The sequence below is a fragment of the Gracilinanus agilis genome, chromosome 2, assembly GCF_016433145.1.
Source record: "Gracilinanus agilis isolate LMUSP501 chromosome 2, AgileGrace, whole genome shotgun sequence".
Classification (NCBI taxonomy): Eukaryota; Metazoa; Chordata; class Mammalia; order Didelphimorphia; family Didelphidae; genus Gracilinanus; species Gracilinanus agilis.
The window spans coordinates 199,137,081-199,151,105 of record NC_058131.1 but is presented as its reverse complement, the minus strand read 5'-3'; the positions used below and the strand labels follow the sequence as shown (position 1 = coordinate 199,151,105).

The following is a 14,025-nucleotide window of genomic DNA, read 5'->3' as shown; positions in this document are numbered from 1 at the left end:
ATACTAAACTATACTAGTGGGAGATCTAAATTTTTCTCTTTCAGATCTAGATAAATCAAACCAAAAAATAAATAAGAAAGAGATAAGAGAAATGAATGAAATGCTAGAAAAGTTAGATTTAATAGATATGTGGAGAAAAGTAAATAGGGAGAAAAAGGAATACATCTTCTTTTCATCTCCACATAGTACATTGACCATGTACTAGGGCATAGAAACATAGTAAAAAATGCAAAAGAGCAGAAATAATAAATGTAACCTTCTCAGATCATAATGCAATAAAAATAATAATCAGTAAGGGCACATGGACAGGCAAATCAAAAACTAATTGGAAATTAAATAATATGATTGTCCAAAATCAGGTAGTTAAAAAATCATAGAAACAATCAATAATTTCATTGAAGAGAATGACAATGATGAGACATCCTACCAAACTCTGTGGGATGCAGGTAAGGCAGTACTCAGGGGGAAATTTATATCCTTGAGTGCATATCTTAACAAATTAGAGAGGGCAAAGATAAATTAACTGGGCATGCAAATAAAAAAACTAGAAAGGGAACAAATTAAAAAATCCCCATTTAAAGACCAAATTAGAGATCATAAAAATTAAAGGAGAAATCAATAAAATTGAAAGTAAAAGAACTGTTGAATTAATAAATAAGACTAGAAGCTAGTATTTTGAAAAAAAACAGATAAAATAGACAAAGTACTGGTAAATCTAATTAAAAAAGGAAAGAAGAAAACCAAATGAACAGTATCAAAGATGAAAAGGGAGACCTCACCTCTAATGAGGAGGAAATTAAGGCAATTATTAAAAACTATTTTGCCCAATTATATGGCAATAAATATAGCAATCTAGGTGATATGGATGAATATTGACAAAAATATAAATTGCCTAGATTAACAGCAGAAGAAATAGAATACTTAAATAATCCCATATAAGAAAAAGAAATCCCAGGACCAGATGGATTCACAAAAGAATTCTATCAAGCCTTCAAAGAACAACTAATTTCAATGTTCTACAAACTATCTGACATAATAAGCAAAGAAGGAGTTCTACCAAACTCCTTTTATGATTCAAATATGGTATTTATCCCAAAGCCAGGTAGATCAAAAACAGAGAAAGAAAACTACAGACCAATCTCCCTAATGAACATAGATGCAAAAAAATCTTAAATAGAATACTAGCAAAAAGACTCCAGCAATTGATCACGAGGGTTGTTCATTATGATCAGGTGGGATTTATACCAGGAATGCAAGGATGGTTCAACATCATGAAAACCATTCACATAATTGACCATATCAACAAGCAAACCAACAAAAACCACATGATTATCTCAATAGATGCTGAAAAAGTCTTTGACAAAATACAACATCCATTCCTATTGAAAACACTAGAAAGTATAGGAATAGAAGGGCCTTTCCTAAAAATAATAAACAGTATATATCTAAAACCATCAACAAGCATCATATGCAATGGGGATAAATTAGCAGCCTTCCCAATAAGATCAGGTGTGAAAAAAGGATGCCCATTAACTCCTCTATTATTTAACATTATACTAAAAACACTAGCATTAGCAATTAGAGAAGAAAAATGAAATAGAAGGTATTAAAATAGACAATGAGGAGACTAAGCTATCACTCTTTGCAGATGATATGATGGTCTATTTGAAAAATCCTAGAGAATCAACTAAAAAGCTAGTAGAAATAATCAACAACTTTAGCAAAGTTGCAGGATATGAAATAAATGCACATAAATAATGAGCATTTCTATATATTTCCAACACATCATAGCAGCAAGAGGTAGAAAGAGAAACACCATTTATAATCACCCTAGACAATGTAAAATACTTAGGAATCTATCTACCAAAACAAACACAGGAATTATATGAACACAACTAGAAAACACTTTCCAAACAATTAAAATTAGATCTAAAGAATTGGAAAAACATTGAGTGCTCATGGGTGGGACAGGTTAACATAATAAAAATAACCATTCTACACAAATTAATTTGCCTATTTAGTGCTATACCTATCAAACTACCAAAAAACTTTTTTACTGAATTAGAAAAAACTATAACAAAGTTCATTTGGAAGAACAAAAGATCAAGAATATCAAGGGAAATAATGAAAAAAATGTGAAGGAAGGTGGCCTAGCAGTATCAGATATTAAACTATACTATAAATCAGCAGTCATCAAAACGATATGGTACTGGCTAAGAGACAGAAGGGAGGATCATCAAAATAGACTTGGGGTAAGTGATATCATCAAGACAGTGTATGATAAACCTAAAGAGCCAAAATTTTGGGAAAAAATCTACTATTTGACAAAAACTGCTGGGAAAATTGGAAAAACTATATGGGAGAGATTAGATTTAGATTAACATTTCACACCCTACACCAAGATAAATTCAGAATGGGTGAGCTACTTGGATATAAAGAAGGTAACTATAAGTAAATTAAGTGAACACAGAATAGTATACTTGTCAGATCTCTGGGAAAGGAAAGATTTTAAAACCAAGCAAGAGTTAGAAAAAGTTATAAAATATTAAATAAATAATTTTGGTTACATTAAATTAAAAAGGTTTTGGACAAACAAAAACAATGGAACCAAAATCAGAAGGGAAACAACAAACTGAAAAAAACATCTTTATAACAAAAAATTCTGATAGAGGTCTAATTACTCAAATATACAAGGAGCTAAATCAACTGTACAAAAAATCAAGCCATTCTCCAATCCATAAATAGGCAAGGACATAAATAGGCAATTTTCAGATAAAGAAATCAAAACTATCAATAAGCATATGAGAAAGAGGTCTACATCTCTAATAATTAGAGAAATGCAAATCAAAACAACTCTGAGGTATCACCTCACACCTAGCAGATTGGCTAAAATAGTAGCAGGTGAGAATAATAAATGTTGCAGGGGATGTGGCAAAATTGGGACATTAATGCATTGCTGATGGAGTTGTAATCTGATCCAACTATTCTGGATGGCAATTTGGAACTATGCCCAAAGAGTGCTAAAAGACTGCCTGCCCTTTGATCCAGCCATACCATTGCTGGGTTTATACCCCAAAGAGATCATAGATAAAAAAGACTTGTACAAAAATATTTATAGCCACGTTTTTTTTTGTGGTGGCAAAAAAGTGGAAAACGCTGGTATGCCCCTCAATTGGGGAATGGCTGAACAAATTGTGGTATATGCTGGAATACTATTGTGCTCAAAGGAATAATTAACTGGAGAAATTCCATGTGAACTAGAAAGAACTCCATGAACTGATGCAGAGTGAAAGGAGCAGAACCAGGAGAACATTGTACACAGAGACTGATACACTGTGGTAAAATTGAATGTAATGGACTTCTGTACTGGCAGCAATGCAATGACCCAGGACAATTCTGAGGGATTCATGGAAAAGACCACCACCCACATTCAGAGGAAGATCTACAGGACGAGAAACACAGAAGAAAAACAACTGCTTGAACACTTGGGTTGATGCAGACATGATTGCGGATGTAGACCAGAAATGATCACACCAATGCAACTATCAATAATATGTAAAAAAGTCTTAATTGATGACACATGTTAAATTCAATGGAAATGCACGGGGGGTAAAGGGGGGTGAAGGAGAAAGTAAAAACATGAATCATATAACCATAGAAAAAAATTTAAAAGATAAAATTAAACAAAAAGAGTGTATTAGTGTCCCAATTTCACCACATCCCCTTTTGCTTTTTTTCCTTTTCTATCATATTAGCCAATCTGATAGGTGTGAGGTGGTACTTCAGAGTTGTTTTAATTTTCATTTCTCTAATCAAGAACAATTCAGAGTTTTTCATGTGATTATATATAGCCTTGATTTCTTCATTTGAAAACTAAGGCCACATTTATTTAAAAATAATATGGGATATGTAGTGCAAATGAGACTCAATGTGATTTCATTGGCACAATGAACTTCTGGATGAGAAAACTATCTTTACCAGTGTAGTTAGGCACTTCCTCTGTAGCTGAGCATCTTAGAGAATGTAATAAAACCCTGTGACAATAAGTGACTTTTAAAAAATTATATAACATCAATTACTGGATAGTTTTCTTAAAAACAGAAAGACTTAACAAAGGTTCGAGTCTTACATCTGACATCTACTAGAACACTTAGATTAATAGCAGTATTTTTAACCTAGTCAAACCAAAAGAATATGTATTTTGGGGACAATGAATTCACAGGCTGTAGTTACCAGGAATTTCATGTTTAGACAGGAGCATTTTAAGAGAAATTATCATATTTCTTCTTATTAGTCTGGGATGACAGAGACTGGATTTTAGGAGCTGTTTGAATATTAGAGAAGAAAAATCTTATTGGTTGGAGGAGAAAAAAGTCCAAAGGACGGGGGACAACTTGCAAGTACTTGACATTCAAATGGGAAAAATCAGGGCTAGAAAACAATTTGAACATTAAAAATGTAAAAAACTCTAAGCTTTGAATTGCGTGTCAAAAATTGTAATATGTCATCATCCAATAGTCCCACTTTTTCTATAACTTCATTTAAGATATAATTGTCATAATGTACAATGATCATCTGTGAATGAATTGACTATTATCATCAATGCAAGGAAAAAAGACTATCCATTGCTATAGAAGAACTAATGGAGTTTCAATGCAGATTGAAGCATACCATTCTTCACTTTATTTCCTCCATGACTTTTTCTCTAGTGTAAGAGATATTTGTCTTCTTTCATGACATGATGAACATGGAAATCTATTTTGTAGGTTAACACATAGACAATATATATCATATTACCTCCATTTTGAGGAGAGGGGAGAAAGAGGAAGGAGAGAGAGAATATGGGTCAAACAATGTCAGAAAATAATTATATATAAAAACTATCAATATTTTAAAAAAACAAAAGAAATGATGCTCTAAGTTTTTCTTTATGGTCTTCAAATGCACATATCTGAGAGCATCAAGAAAAGCAAGCTGTACCATGTATACTTCAAAGAAAAAGCATAGTTGATAAATGATAAGTGATAAAAATACAGTTTTCAAACTAAAACAATCAATAAAATCAAATATATAACTACATGCATATATACATACATATACATATATACATATATATATATATGTACTATACACACACACACATACACACACGAGGCAGAGAGAGCATTGACTTGTGTTTGGGAAACTGGTTTTATCAATTCCAAACTAATCCCTTAAACAAACAAATAAGTGACAACAAAAATATAATTTTTTTAACAACTACTTTTTTTTCTGGTGATGTGATATAGATCATGGAATCCAACAGTTTCTGAAGTTTCAAAATTGAAACTGAAATTTGAAATAGAAAGAATATTGGAGAGTAGTTAATACTTATAGTATATTATGAATAATGATAGTTACTCAAAGAGTGACATAACTATATTCTAGAAGTGTCATTGGAAAAGAAGATGGTATGGTCAAATGATAAATGGTTAGTCTGGTTCTTGCATATAATAGTTCCCACATTATGCTGAAAGATGCAGAGGGAAGACTTATAGAATGTTGGAGGGACTCCATATTCAGGATTTCTGGGAGGTCCTGAATATTAGTTGTGGAGGATGAGAAAACATTATTGTTTAAGATTTGCATTTGTGGGGATGTACCCATATAAATGAAAACATTTATCTATTGAAAGACTGAAGTATGTGCATAAAAATCTTTAGTAGACTAAACTTTTAGATGTCATCTGGGGAAAAAGATTCTTAGACAAAATTGACAGTAAATTGACTAAGTAGATATCATTTTCATGTCACTGATTATGCTTTAAATACTTTGTGAAATATATCCCTGATTTAAAAAAAAATCCTTCTTTTCCTGCTCTGAATAGGAACAATGACAATTCCATCTAATTTTCCATGGTGAGAATATTAAATAGAAAGAACAGTATTCAGGTATTTCATCCATGTCTTTTTTAAAGATATATAATTTTAGACTTTATTGTCATGATTTTAACTGGACGAGAGTTTAGACATCCTCTATCTTTATTTTTCAAGAGTAAATAGAATCTCAGAGAGGTGAAGCTCTTTGCCCAAGGTTACATAGTTGTAATAACTACCAGTCAATATTCCATCCCACGTCTCCCCAGGCAAAATACAGTTCTCCTACTCTATCACTCTTCCTTCTTGTTATTTTAGGAAAACATTTCTCAGTTGGCATGAAGCAAAAAGATCAGTTTGGTCTGTTTTGAAATTATGGAATGGGCATACAGTTTTACAGTGAATCTTTTTAGACTAAAAATAACATTTTTTTAGGCGTTGAAGTTTCCTCCTTTGTATTTTGATGAGCATTTCATGTCCTATCTCCTGTTTGCTTGATTCTCCCCAGTCAGAGAACATATAGTCTTCTCAGCTCATGTGGGTGAGTTCCAGTCTGCCTCCTCACCCCTCCAACTCAAATCTGAAAAAGATGCTGACCGTGGGCACTTTCAATGTTCACATATCCTCCCACTGATATTTTGAAGGGCCAGCACAGTGAATAGCATAAGACAAAAAGCACTAGACTATAAATAGGGGGAGTAAGGCCATAGTGCTGGCTCCATCCCTCACTTTCTATGTATTTCAGACTTTTTATTTAAGCTTTTTATATCTCATTTATGCATCTACAAAAGAGGTACCAGAGGCCTATGGTGTCATAAATTTAAACCTGGAAGGGAACCTAGGGGAACATAGCAAACCTATTATTTACTCAATAAGGTCTTTGTAAAGAAAATATAATATAAATACTAAGATATTATGCAAATGTAAACTGTGATGGTGATGTTAAAGTACTTTAACAATATTCAAGAGCAATGTCAGTGTCAGCTAGTGTGATTATAGTGGCATTTATTTTGTTTCTTGGAAGATGTCCAAGCAGTCATACCTTGTTCTGTGCTTCAAGAAAATTGGGTGAGAAATGGCCATACCAAGTGCATACCCTTGGAACTTTTATTTAATTAAGTGGCCAATAAACTTGTATTGAGCAACTAAAATATAGAAAGATTGCAGTATATACCTTTTAAGGTGAGAAAAGAGAATAAGAGACAACCATTGTTCTTAAAGAAAACTTACAGTCTGGTTTCTGTTATGTTGATCTTAACAGAGATGTTTGGGAAGCTGAAGAGATGGCCTGAAACTAGAAACCTGTAGGACTCACTCCTCCCCCACCACAGGCTTGAGTGAGTGGGGAGGGGTAGGTACTCCTTACTCTTCACCCCCCACCTAGCAGTTGGGAATCAGTTGGAAATGGAGGCAGGACTGATGTCCTCTGGCAAGGCTCAGCAAGGCAAATCTCTAATGATGTTCACTTTCTCAATTTATATTCCCCACAGGTTCAACTGAGGGACAATAGAAGAAGCTTGATGTCTTGTTGTTATCAGGGACAGATGAATCTAACTTGTATGGGCCAGACAGCTGAAGGAAACTTAGCTGAAGTTGGATGTAAGTATCCCCAGAATAATAAACAGGCACTGCTCCCAAAAGTTGAAGTTTATACTGATAAAAGAAGAAGGGAAGAAAGGGAAGAGGTTTCCAGGATTTGGATAAGATCTGGGAAGCCCTGAACTGTTAGGTAGAAACTGCCCCTCCCCCCCAGGAGGGAGTAGCTGACTTTCAGTTAGCTTGTCCTCAAGCCCGTAATTATCACTTCTAATATTTAAATATCTAAATAACAATTGTGCTATTACTAGAAAGATCTAGTTCAGGTAAACTAGCAAGCCACTGAGCTGAACCAAGATGACTTCCAAGGCAATCCCCAAACTGGGACCAGCAAGCAGCATGACCTGCTCACTTCAACCCCCAAGAATCAACTGTTAACTGCTTTCAAACTGTTCCCTCATCCAGAGTTCTCCAGGGGGGTCCCCTGGAATTCTGGGTGAGGCTTAACCCTGTATCTTGCAGGAATTCCACCCTGCCATTTTCCATGTTACAGTTTCTCCCTCCCTCCCTCCCTCCCTCCCTCCCTCCTTCCCTCCCTTTCTTTCTTTCTTTCTTTCTTTCTTTCTTTCTTTCTTTCTTTCTTTCTTTCTTTCTTTCTTTCTTTCTTTCCTTCTTTCATTCTTTCCTTCCATTTATTACATGTGTACTATGCAAGGTACAGGCAGCTAAGTGGAACAGCAGATTGAGAGCTAGGCCTGGAGTCAAGAATACTTTTCTTTGTGTGTTCAAATCTGGATTCAGACATTTACTAGCTGTATATATTTCACCCTGTTTGCCTCAGTTTCCTCATCTATAAAACAAGCTGGAGAAGGAAATGGCAAACTATCTTTAACAAGAAAATCCTAAATGAGGTCATAAAGGGTCAGATACAACTGTTGACATGGAATCTAGAGCCCCCAAACTTGTGGCTTAGTGAGATCTGATGAACCCCAAGTTTTAGAAATAGCTTGTAGGTTGCAGACCCCAAAGCTAGTGCTTGTTCCCCTGAGAATCCACCCTGAAGGGAATCTCAGGCTAGCTGTTGCAGACTGAATAATGGACCCCAGGGTAAATGCTAAATACCCTTTTGTCTTGAGTAGTCTTCCCCATCTATCAGGGACCCTTTCCCAGGAAGACACACCAGGGCAGGGACCATCCTTTAGTATCCATTGTGTAAGCAGTCCCTTTCCCTTACACCCTAGCCTCTAGCTAAGATCCCTTTCTCTAGCTTGATTGTATCCTGTCAGTATAATGTCAATCATCTCTTCCAGCCCCTGGATCTTCCCAAATGGTATATAAGTTCCCCAATTTCCTTTGTTCCTTGGAGTCCTCATCTAGCGTGGTGGCACTCCCAGGGGGATCAGGGAGCAGAGTGAAGCAGTGTTCAATTCTAGGACTCTGCACAAGGCGCAGCTCTGCAAAAGAGGCCAGGTAGCCCTCATCCCCCTTTCCCTTCATTAAAGAGTAGTTTTATGACTATTTAATAGTTCTGTGTTTTTCAAAGTTAACACAACTAAAAAAAACTAAATAATAAACAACAACACAACATGTCACAACTTCTTCGTGCCTCAACAATTTTCTAACATATAAAATGGGGATAAGAAAAATTTGCTATCACCCTCATATGACTGCCGCTAATAGAGTGCTATGTAAATCTTTGAGTACTATAACTGTTATTTTTATAATCCTCATTTTACTGATAGAATTCAGTTTGATGAGGGTTAAGTCACTTGCTTCCCCACAGACTCAGAGAAATCTTGAGATGTTTCATCTAGGTGGTGAAGACCATGGCACAAAATGGCACCCTTATATCAGACTCTGTTTTCTAAGAAAACCTCTAAATGGTTGTGAAGAATTGGAGACAACTGAAATAGCCTGAACAACAACAGCAATGGACAGTATTGTCCTTAGCACTTAGCAAAAGATAAAAAAGAAACCATCTCTGCTATCAAGGAGCTTCCATTTTGGTGGGAACAGGTATGTAACATGAGCAGATAGGTACAATATAAGATTTAGAATCATGGGAGCAAGAGAGAGCCAAATAAAGTGCTCTTTAAACACCGAGGAAAGGTAGAACAGTTATATCTGTAGGAACTGGGATAAGTTTCATGTAGAAGGCAGCTTCTCAATTGTATTTGGATGAAAGAGAAAGGTTTTAAAAAGTGACAAAGAGGACGTATACATTAAAACAAAACATCATTCACATTCGCAGACAGCTATTAACAAGAATACATGCACACATTATGTGAGATGACTTAAAAGGGGGCAGAGACCATGGTTGGCTGAGGAAACAAAGGCAAATTTCATGGATGAAGTTTCATTTGAGCTGGACCTTAAAAAAGCATGTATTAATTTAGGAGGTGGGATGGAGAAGGAACAACAATCAAGGAAGGAGAAATGGTGTGAAGAAAGTCTGGTAAGTAACAGAGCAGAAGAAACATTTCAGGCTGCCCTATACAGATGGACCCAAACCCCTTTCTTTTTTTCCCTTCTGTGTATCAGAGAATTTGCAAATGATTTCAGGACACAACTAATCTTAGCAACATGGGTTATGATTTCTAGCAGTAGTATTCTAAGTACAACACATCAGCATGAAGAAAATGAAGGGGACAGGATGATATTAAAAATTGCATGACAAATATAGCATATGTCTGTATGTGTGAAAATAACACTTCTGGTCTTCCCTGTGCACCTTACTGTCAAATGACATTTCTAATCCATTTCTTACCTGTATAATATGGGTTAGAAATTTATTTGTATATATATTTCTAAGAATATAAAATCAGAAAAATTCAGAGTTAGAAAAGCCCTCAAAGATTCAGTGCAGGAATTCTATCTATGAGAAAACCCTGACCAAAGGTCAGTTGTGAAACTTAGTCTAGACCTGAACAAGTATTCCAACACTTATCCTGACACATAGTAGGCACTTAAGAAAAGCTTGTTAGATAATTGACTGGTTATCCAATCCGTCTTTTGACTACTTCAAGAATGGAGAACCTGCTCTCTCCTCAAATAGGTCATTCTACTTCTGCACACCTTCCTACTTCTTAGGAATTTTTTTTTCATATAGGAAGAATTCTTTGCATCATCTAGGTATTAATCCTTGTGGGACTATGCAGAAAAATCTAATTAATAAATGCATGGGGAAAAAAGTTTATTAAGTGCTTACTATGTGCTAGGCACAAGTGCCTGGGATACAAACACAAAACTAATTCAGTCCTTGTCCTTAAAGAGTTTATATTCTAAAGGAGGGGAAATAGTGTAATGGGTTGATGGTAGCCTGTGAAGAGTTTTTGTCTAATGAACAACAGGAATGTTAAGTGGAGTTGAAGGACAGCCAATTGTGATACTCTTTGCAGAAGCAGTGGCAGTTTGGATTTGTTTATTTTTCTCAAGATAAACAGAAGAAAGTGGGAGAGAAGGTGGCTACAGGAAGGAAGATATGCATAGCATGGCAGAACAGATGTCAAGATATCTCAAGATGATGTCTTGGGGGGATGGAACATGTGAAGAATTGTCTGAGTCAGCTAGCTCCAGAAGAATCCTTTTTTCAAATTTAATTATTCTGAATTATTTGAAGTCTATGATAATATTCCATCTAAATTTTCTTTCCACTGAGTAAAACTTTTTCATATCTTTCAACATGTAATATAGTTTCCAAATTTCTCATCCTCATCTGGAAGCGTCCAAGTTTGTAAATGACTATGCATGTCAACAAAAAGAAATTGCATCTTGATACTAAATATATTTCAGGCTATTTTTTCTCTATAGGACAGAAGCAGTGTGGTAATGGGGAAAAAGCAATGAATTAGAGTCAGAGAACCTGAATTCAAATCCAGGCTCTGTTACATACTACCTGGGACAGTGAGCAAATTATTTTACCTCTTTGGGCATTGGTTTCTTCATTTGTGAAAATAGGGATTATTAGATGATCTCTAAGGTCTTTTCAAATTCTGAATCTATGAGTCAATAGGCTTGAAAGGTAGATGTTATTTGCAGGAAACCAGGAATTTTAGGGCAAAAGTTTAGCAGATATACTTATTCAAAAGCATCAAAATACCTTGTTTAGTTGTTTCCAACTCTTTGTGGCCCCTTTTGGGGTTTTCTTGGAAAAGATACTAGAAGTGGTTTGCTGTTCATTTTCTTTATTTAGATCATCTTACAAATGAGGAAACTGAGGCAAATAGGGTGAAGTCCCTTGCTGTAGAAAAGATTATAAATAATGGAGACACCAGGGATGTTATAATAAATCTAAATGATTGTGGGTACACACACTGGGGTTTAGGAGAGACAGGACCAGGACAGGGAGACCAGAACAGCTAAGCTGCTCCTAATTGACAAAGGGACTGTTGATCAACTGTCACCCCTGGGCCAGAGGCTTTGAATCCACCAGGCAAGGTAAAAGGTTTTAACAGGTTTTAATTATGTACAACTAAAATAAAGGTGGGAAAGGGATTTCTATACTTAAAACCTAAAAGGTAAAACCACAGGGCAAGGAAAGGACTTATTCTACTCTAATCTAAGTGATCCAGCAGGCAGGGCCCAAGGAGCACTGCAGTCTCTGGGAAGCTGATTCAAGCCTGGTACCAGCCAGACTTGAACAGCACAGCTATGGAACAGAGGGGTGGCTTTGAGGTTCTCATAGGTTTCCAAAGATGTTCACAAGATGCCAAAATCCTCGGTGGTCCAAGATACCAAGTAGAGTGAGTGAACTTGAGGTGCTGTCCACCAGGTCTCAAACTCCTCCTCTACTTGGTTCTGCTCTGTAGGTCTTCTCCTCTTGCTGGAAATCCACCTCCACTCAGGATCCCAAGGAAATCAGGAAGCAGGGTCTGAGATCTCCCTGGGCTGGCAACAGTCTGCCCACCACTAATGGAGTCTCTCTCTCAGGGCACAAGCCACCTACATCCTCCTCCTTCATTCCATCCTAGAATGCACCAGCTCCAGCCTGCTAGATGAACCTTAATTCTTAATTAATTACTACCTAATCTTGCTCATAACATTGCCCAGGGTCACACAGCTAGTTGAGTGTGAGGCCAGATTTAAACTGAGGAAGATGAGTGTTACTGACTCCAAGCCTGGCACTCTATCCACTGTACCACTTAGTTTTTAGTAACTACGAAAGACTTTTGCACTTAATAGGCAAGAATAGTTAAAATAGGAAGTGACTAGAATTGAGCACAACTAAGAACATTATTAATGATGCCCCTCTGTAAGCCTATGTAGTAAGCAATCCTCAACTAAAGTGCTGAAGTGCTCAACTACTCAACTGAAGTGACCTTAATTACTACTTGTTTTATTTTCTGTCATGAATTACAAAGTTGATTTGAGGGAATGCTCACTCTTTTTTGTTCCAAGTGCCAAAATTTCTAGTGACTCTAGCTAGAAGAATTTTTTTTTAACAAATTGTATTATATGGTTCACAGTAAGGAAATAAGGAGAAATTGGTCACATGTTTCTCAGACATTTTAGTTTAGATCAGTAATTCTAAGAAAATATTAATTTTTACCAAGTTAGAGGTCATATCCATGTTTTTCATTAGCAAAATAAAATTCAGAAATCAATCACAGACCTGGAAGACCATGATCCCTCCCTCTCTGCAGATCAAGTGATGCTAAATCCAAAGTGCCATTATCAGATAATACAAAGAGTTTTTCAGTCAGTTCTTCATTCATTATTTGGTCCTGAATCTGCAGTTTTGCTGGACTTGCCAGAAGACCTCTTATCACAGGGTCCAAGCCACCTTGACATATTGGAGATGGAGAGGAAAAGAAGTTATTTCATTTGAAATCTGTAGACAATATAACATTTCAGACCCTAGACTAATTGTTGCTAATAGATTTGTATCTGCTAGGATCTAAATATACTCCGAAGTTCCAGGTTTAATGCAATTTCTTTGTTAATGCATGTCTTTAGTGACTACCTAAATGTCATTATGCCTCTGAGCTTTAGTATCCTTATCTTTAAAATAAGAAAGTTAGACTGGGTATCCATGAACTAAGATACCTTTCAGTTCTAAATCCATGATCCTGTTGTAAAATAGGAGTCTTCTCTTCATATAAAGTAATTTATTCAAATAACTTCATCTTAAAACATATAATAGTATTGTTATTAGGATTTTGAGCCCAATCGAATGAAAAGAAATTTCATGGCTCATCCTCAAACTCACTACTAACTCATACAACTCCTGAACTTCACTTTTTCTCTTTTCTCAACACAAATTACCCAGCATCAGAGTGATCACAATGACAGAAATCATCCTCTCAGCCCTAAACTCTCTCTTCCTCTCTCCCTCTCTCACCATCTCTTTCTCTCTCTCTCTCTCTCTCTCTCTCTCTCTCACACACACACACACACACACACACACACTCTTTTTTGATAAGAGAAATCACACAAAAATTCAATTCTCTCAGTAAAAATTTGATTGGATAAAATTTTGTTAAAGGACTACTATTTACCAGAAACTATGCTAGATATTTTGGAAACAAAGACAAAAAATAGAATGTTCCCTGCACTCAATGAATTTACATTCCTCCTAGTGGAGAAAAAAAATAAACACAAAGTAGTTTGGAGGAGTAGGAAAAAGGTGAGTAAT

At 35.8% G+C, this 14,025-nt stretch overlaps 1 protein-coding gene across 1 annotated transcript in view; it reads right to left on the bottom strand.

Annotated features, from left to right (window-relative positions):
- TPO (thyroid peroxidase) overlaps positions 1 to 14,025 on the bottom strand; it is a 229,982-nt gene that overhangs the window by 98,127 nt on the left and 117,830 nt on the right. The window contains exon 8 of the mRNA XM_044659561.1: positions 13,003 to 13,173. Coding sequence (XP_044515496.1) covers positions 13,003 to 13,173 — 171 coding nt within the window. The remainder of the gene's footprint in view (positions 1 to 13,002; positions 13,174 to 14,025) is intronic.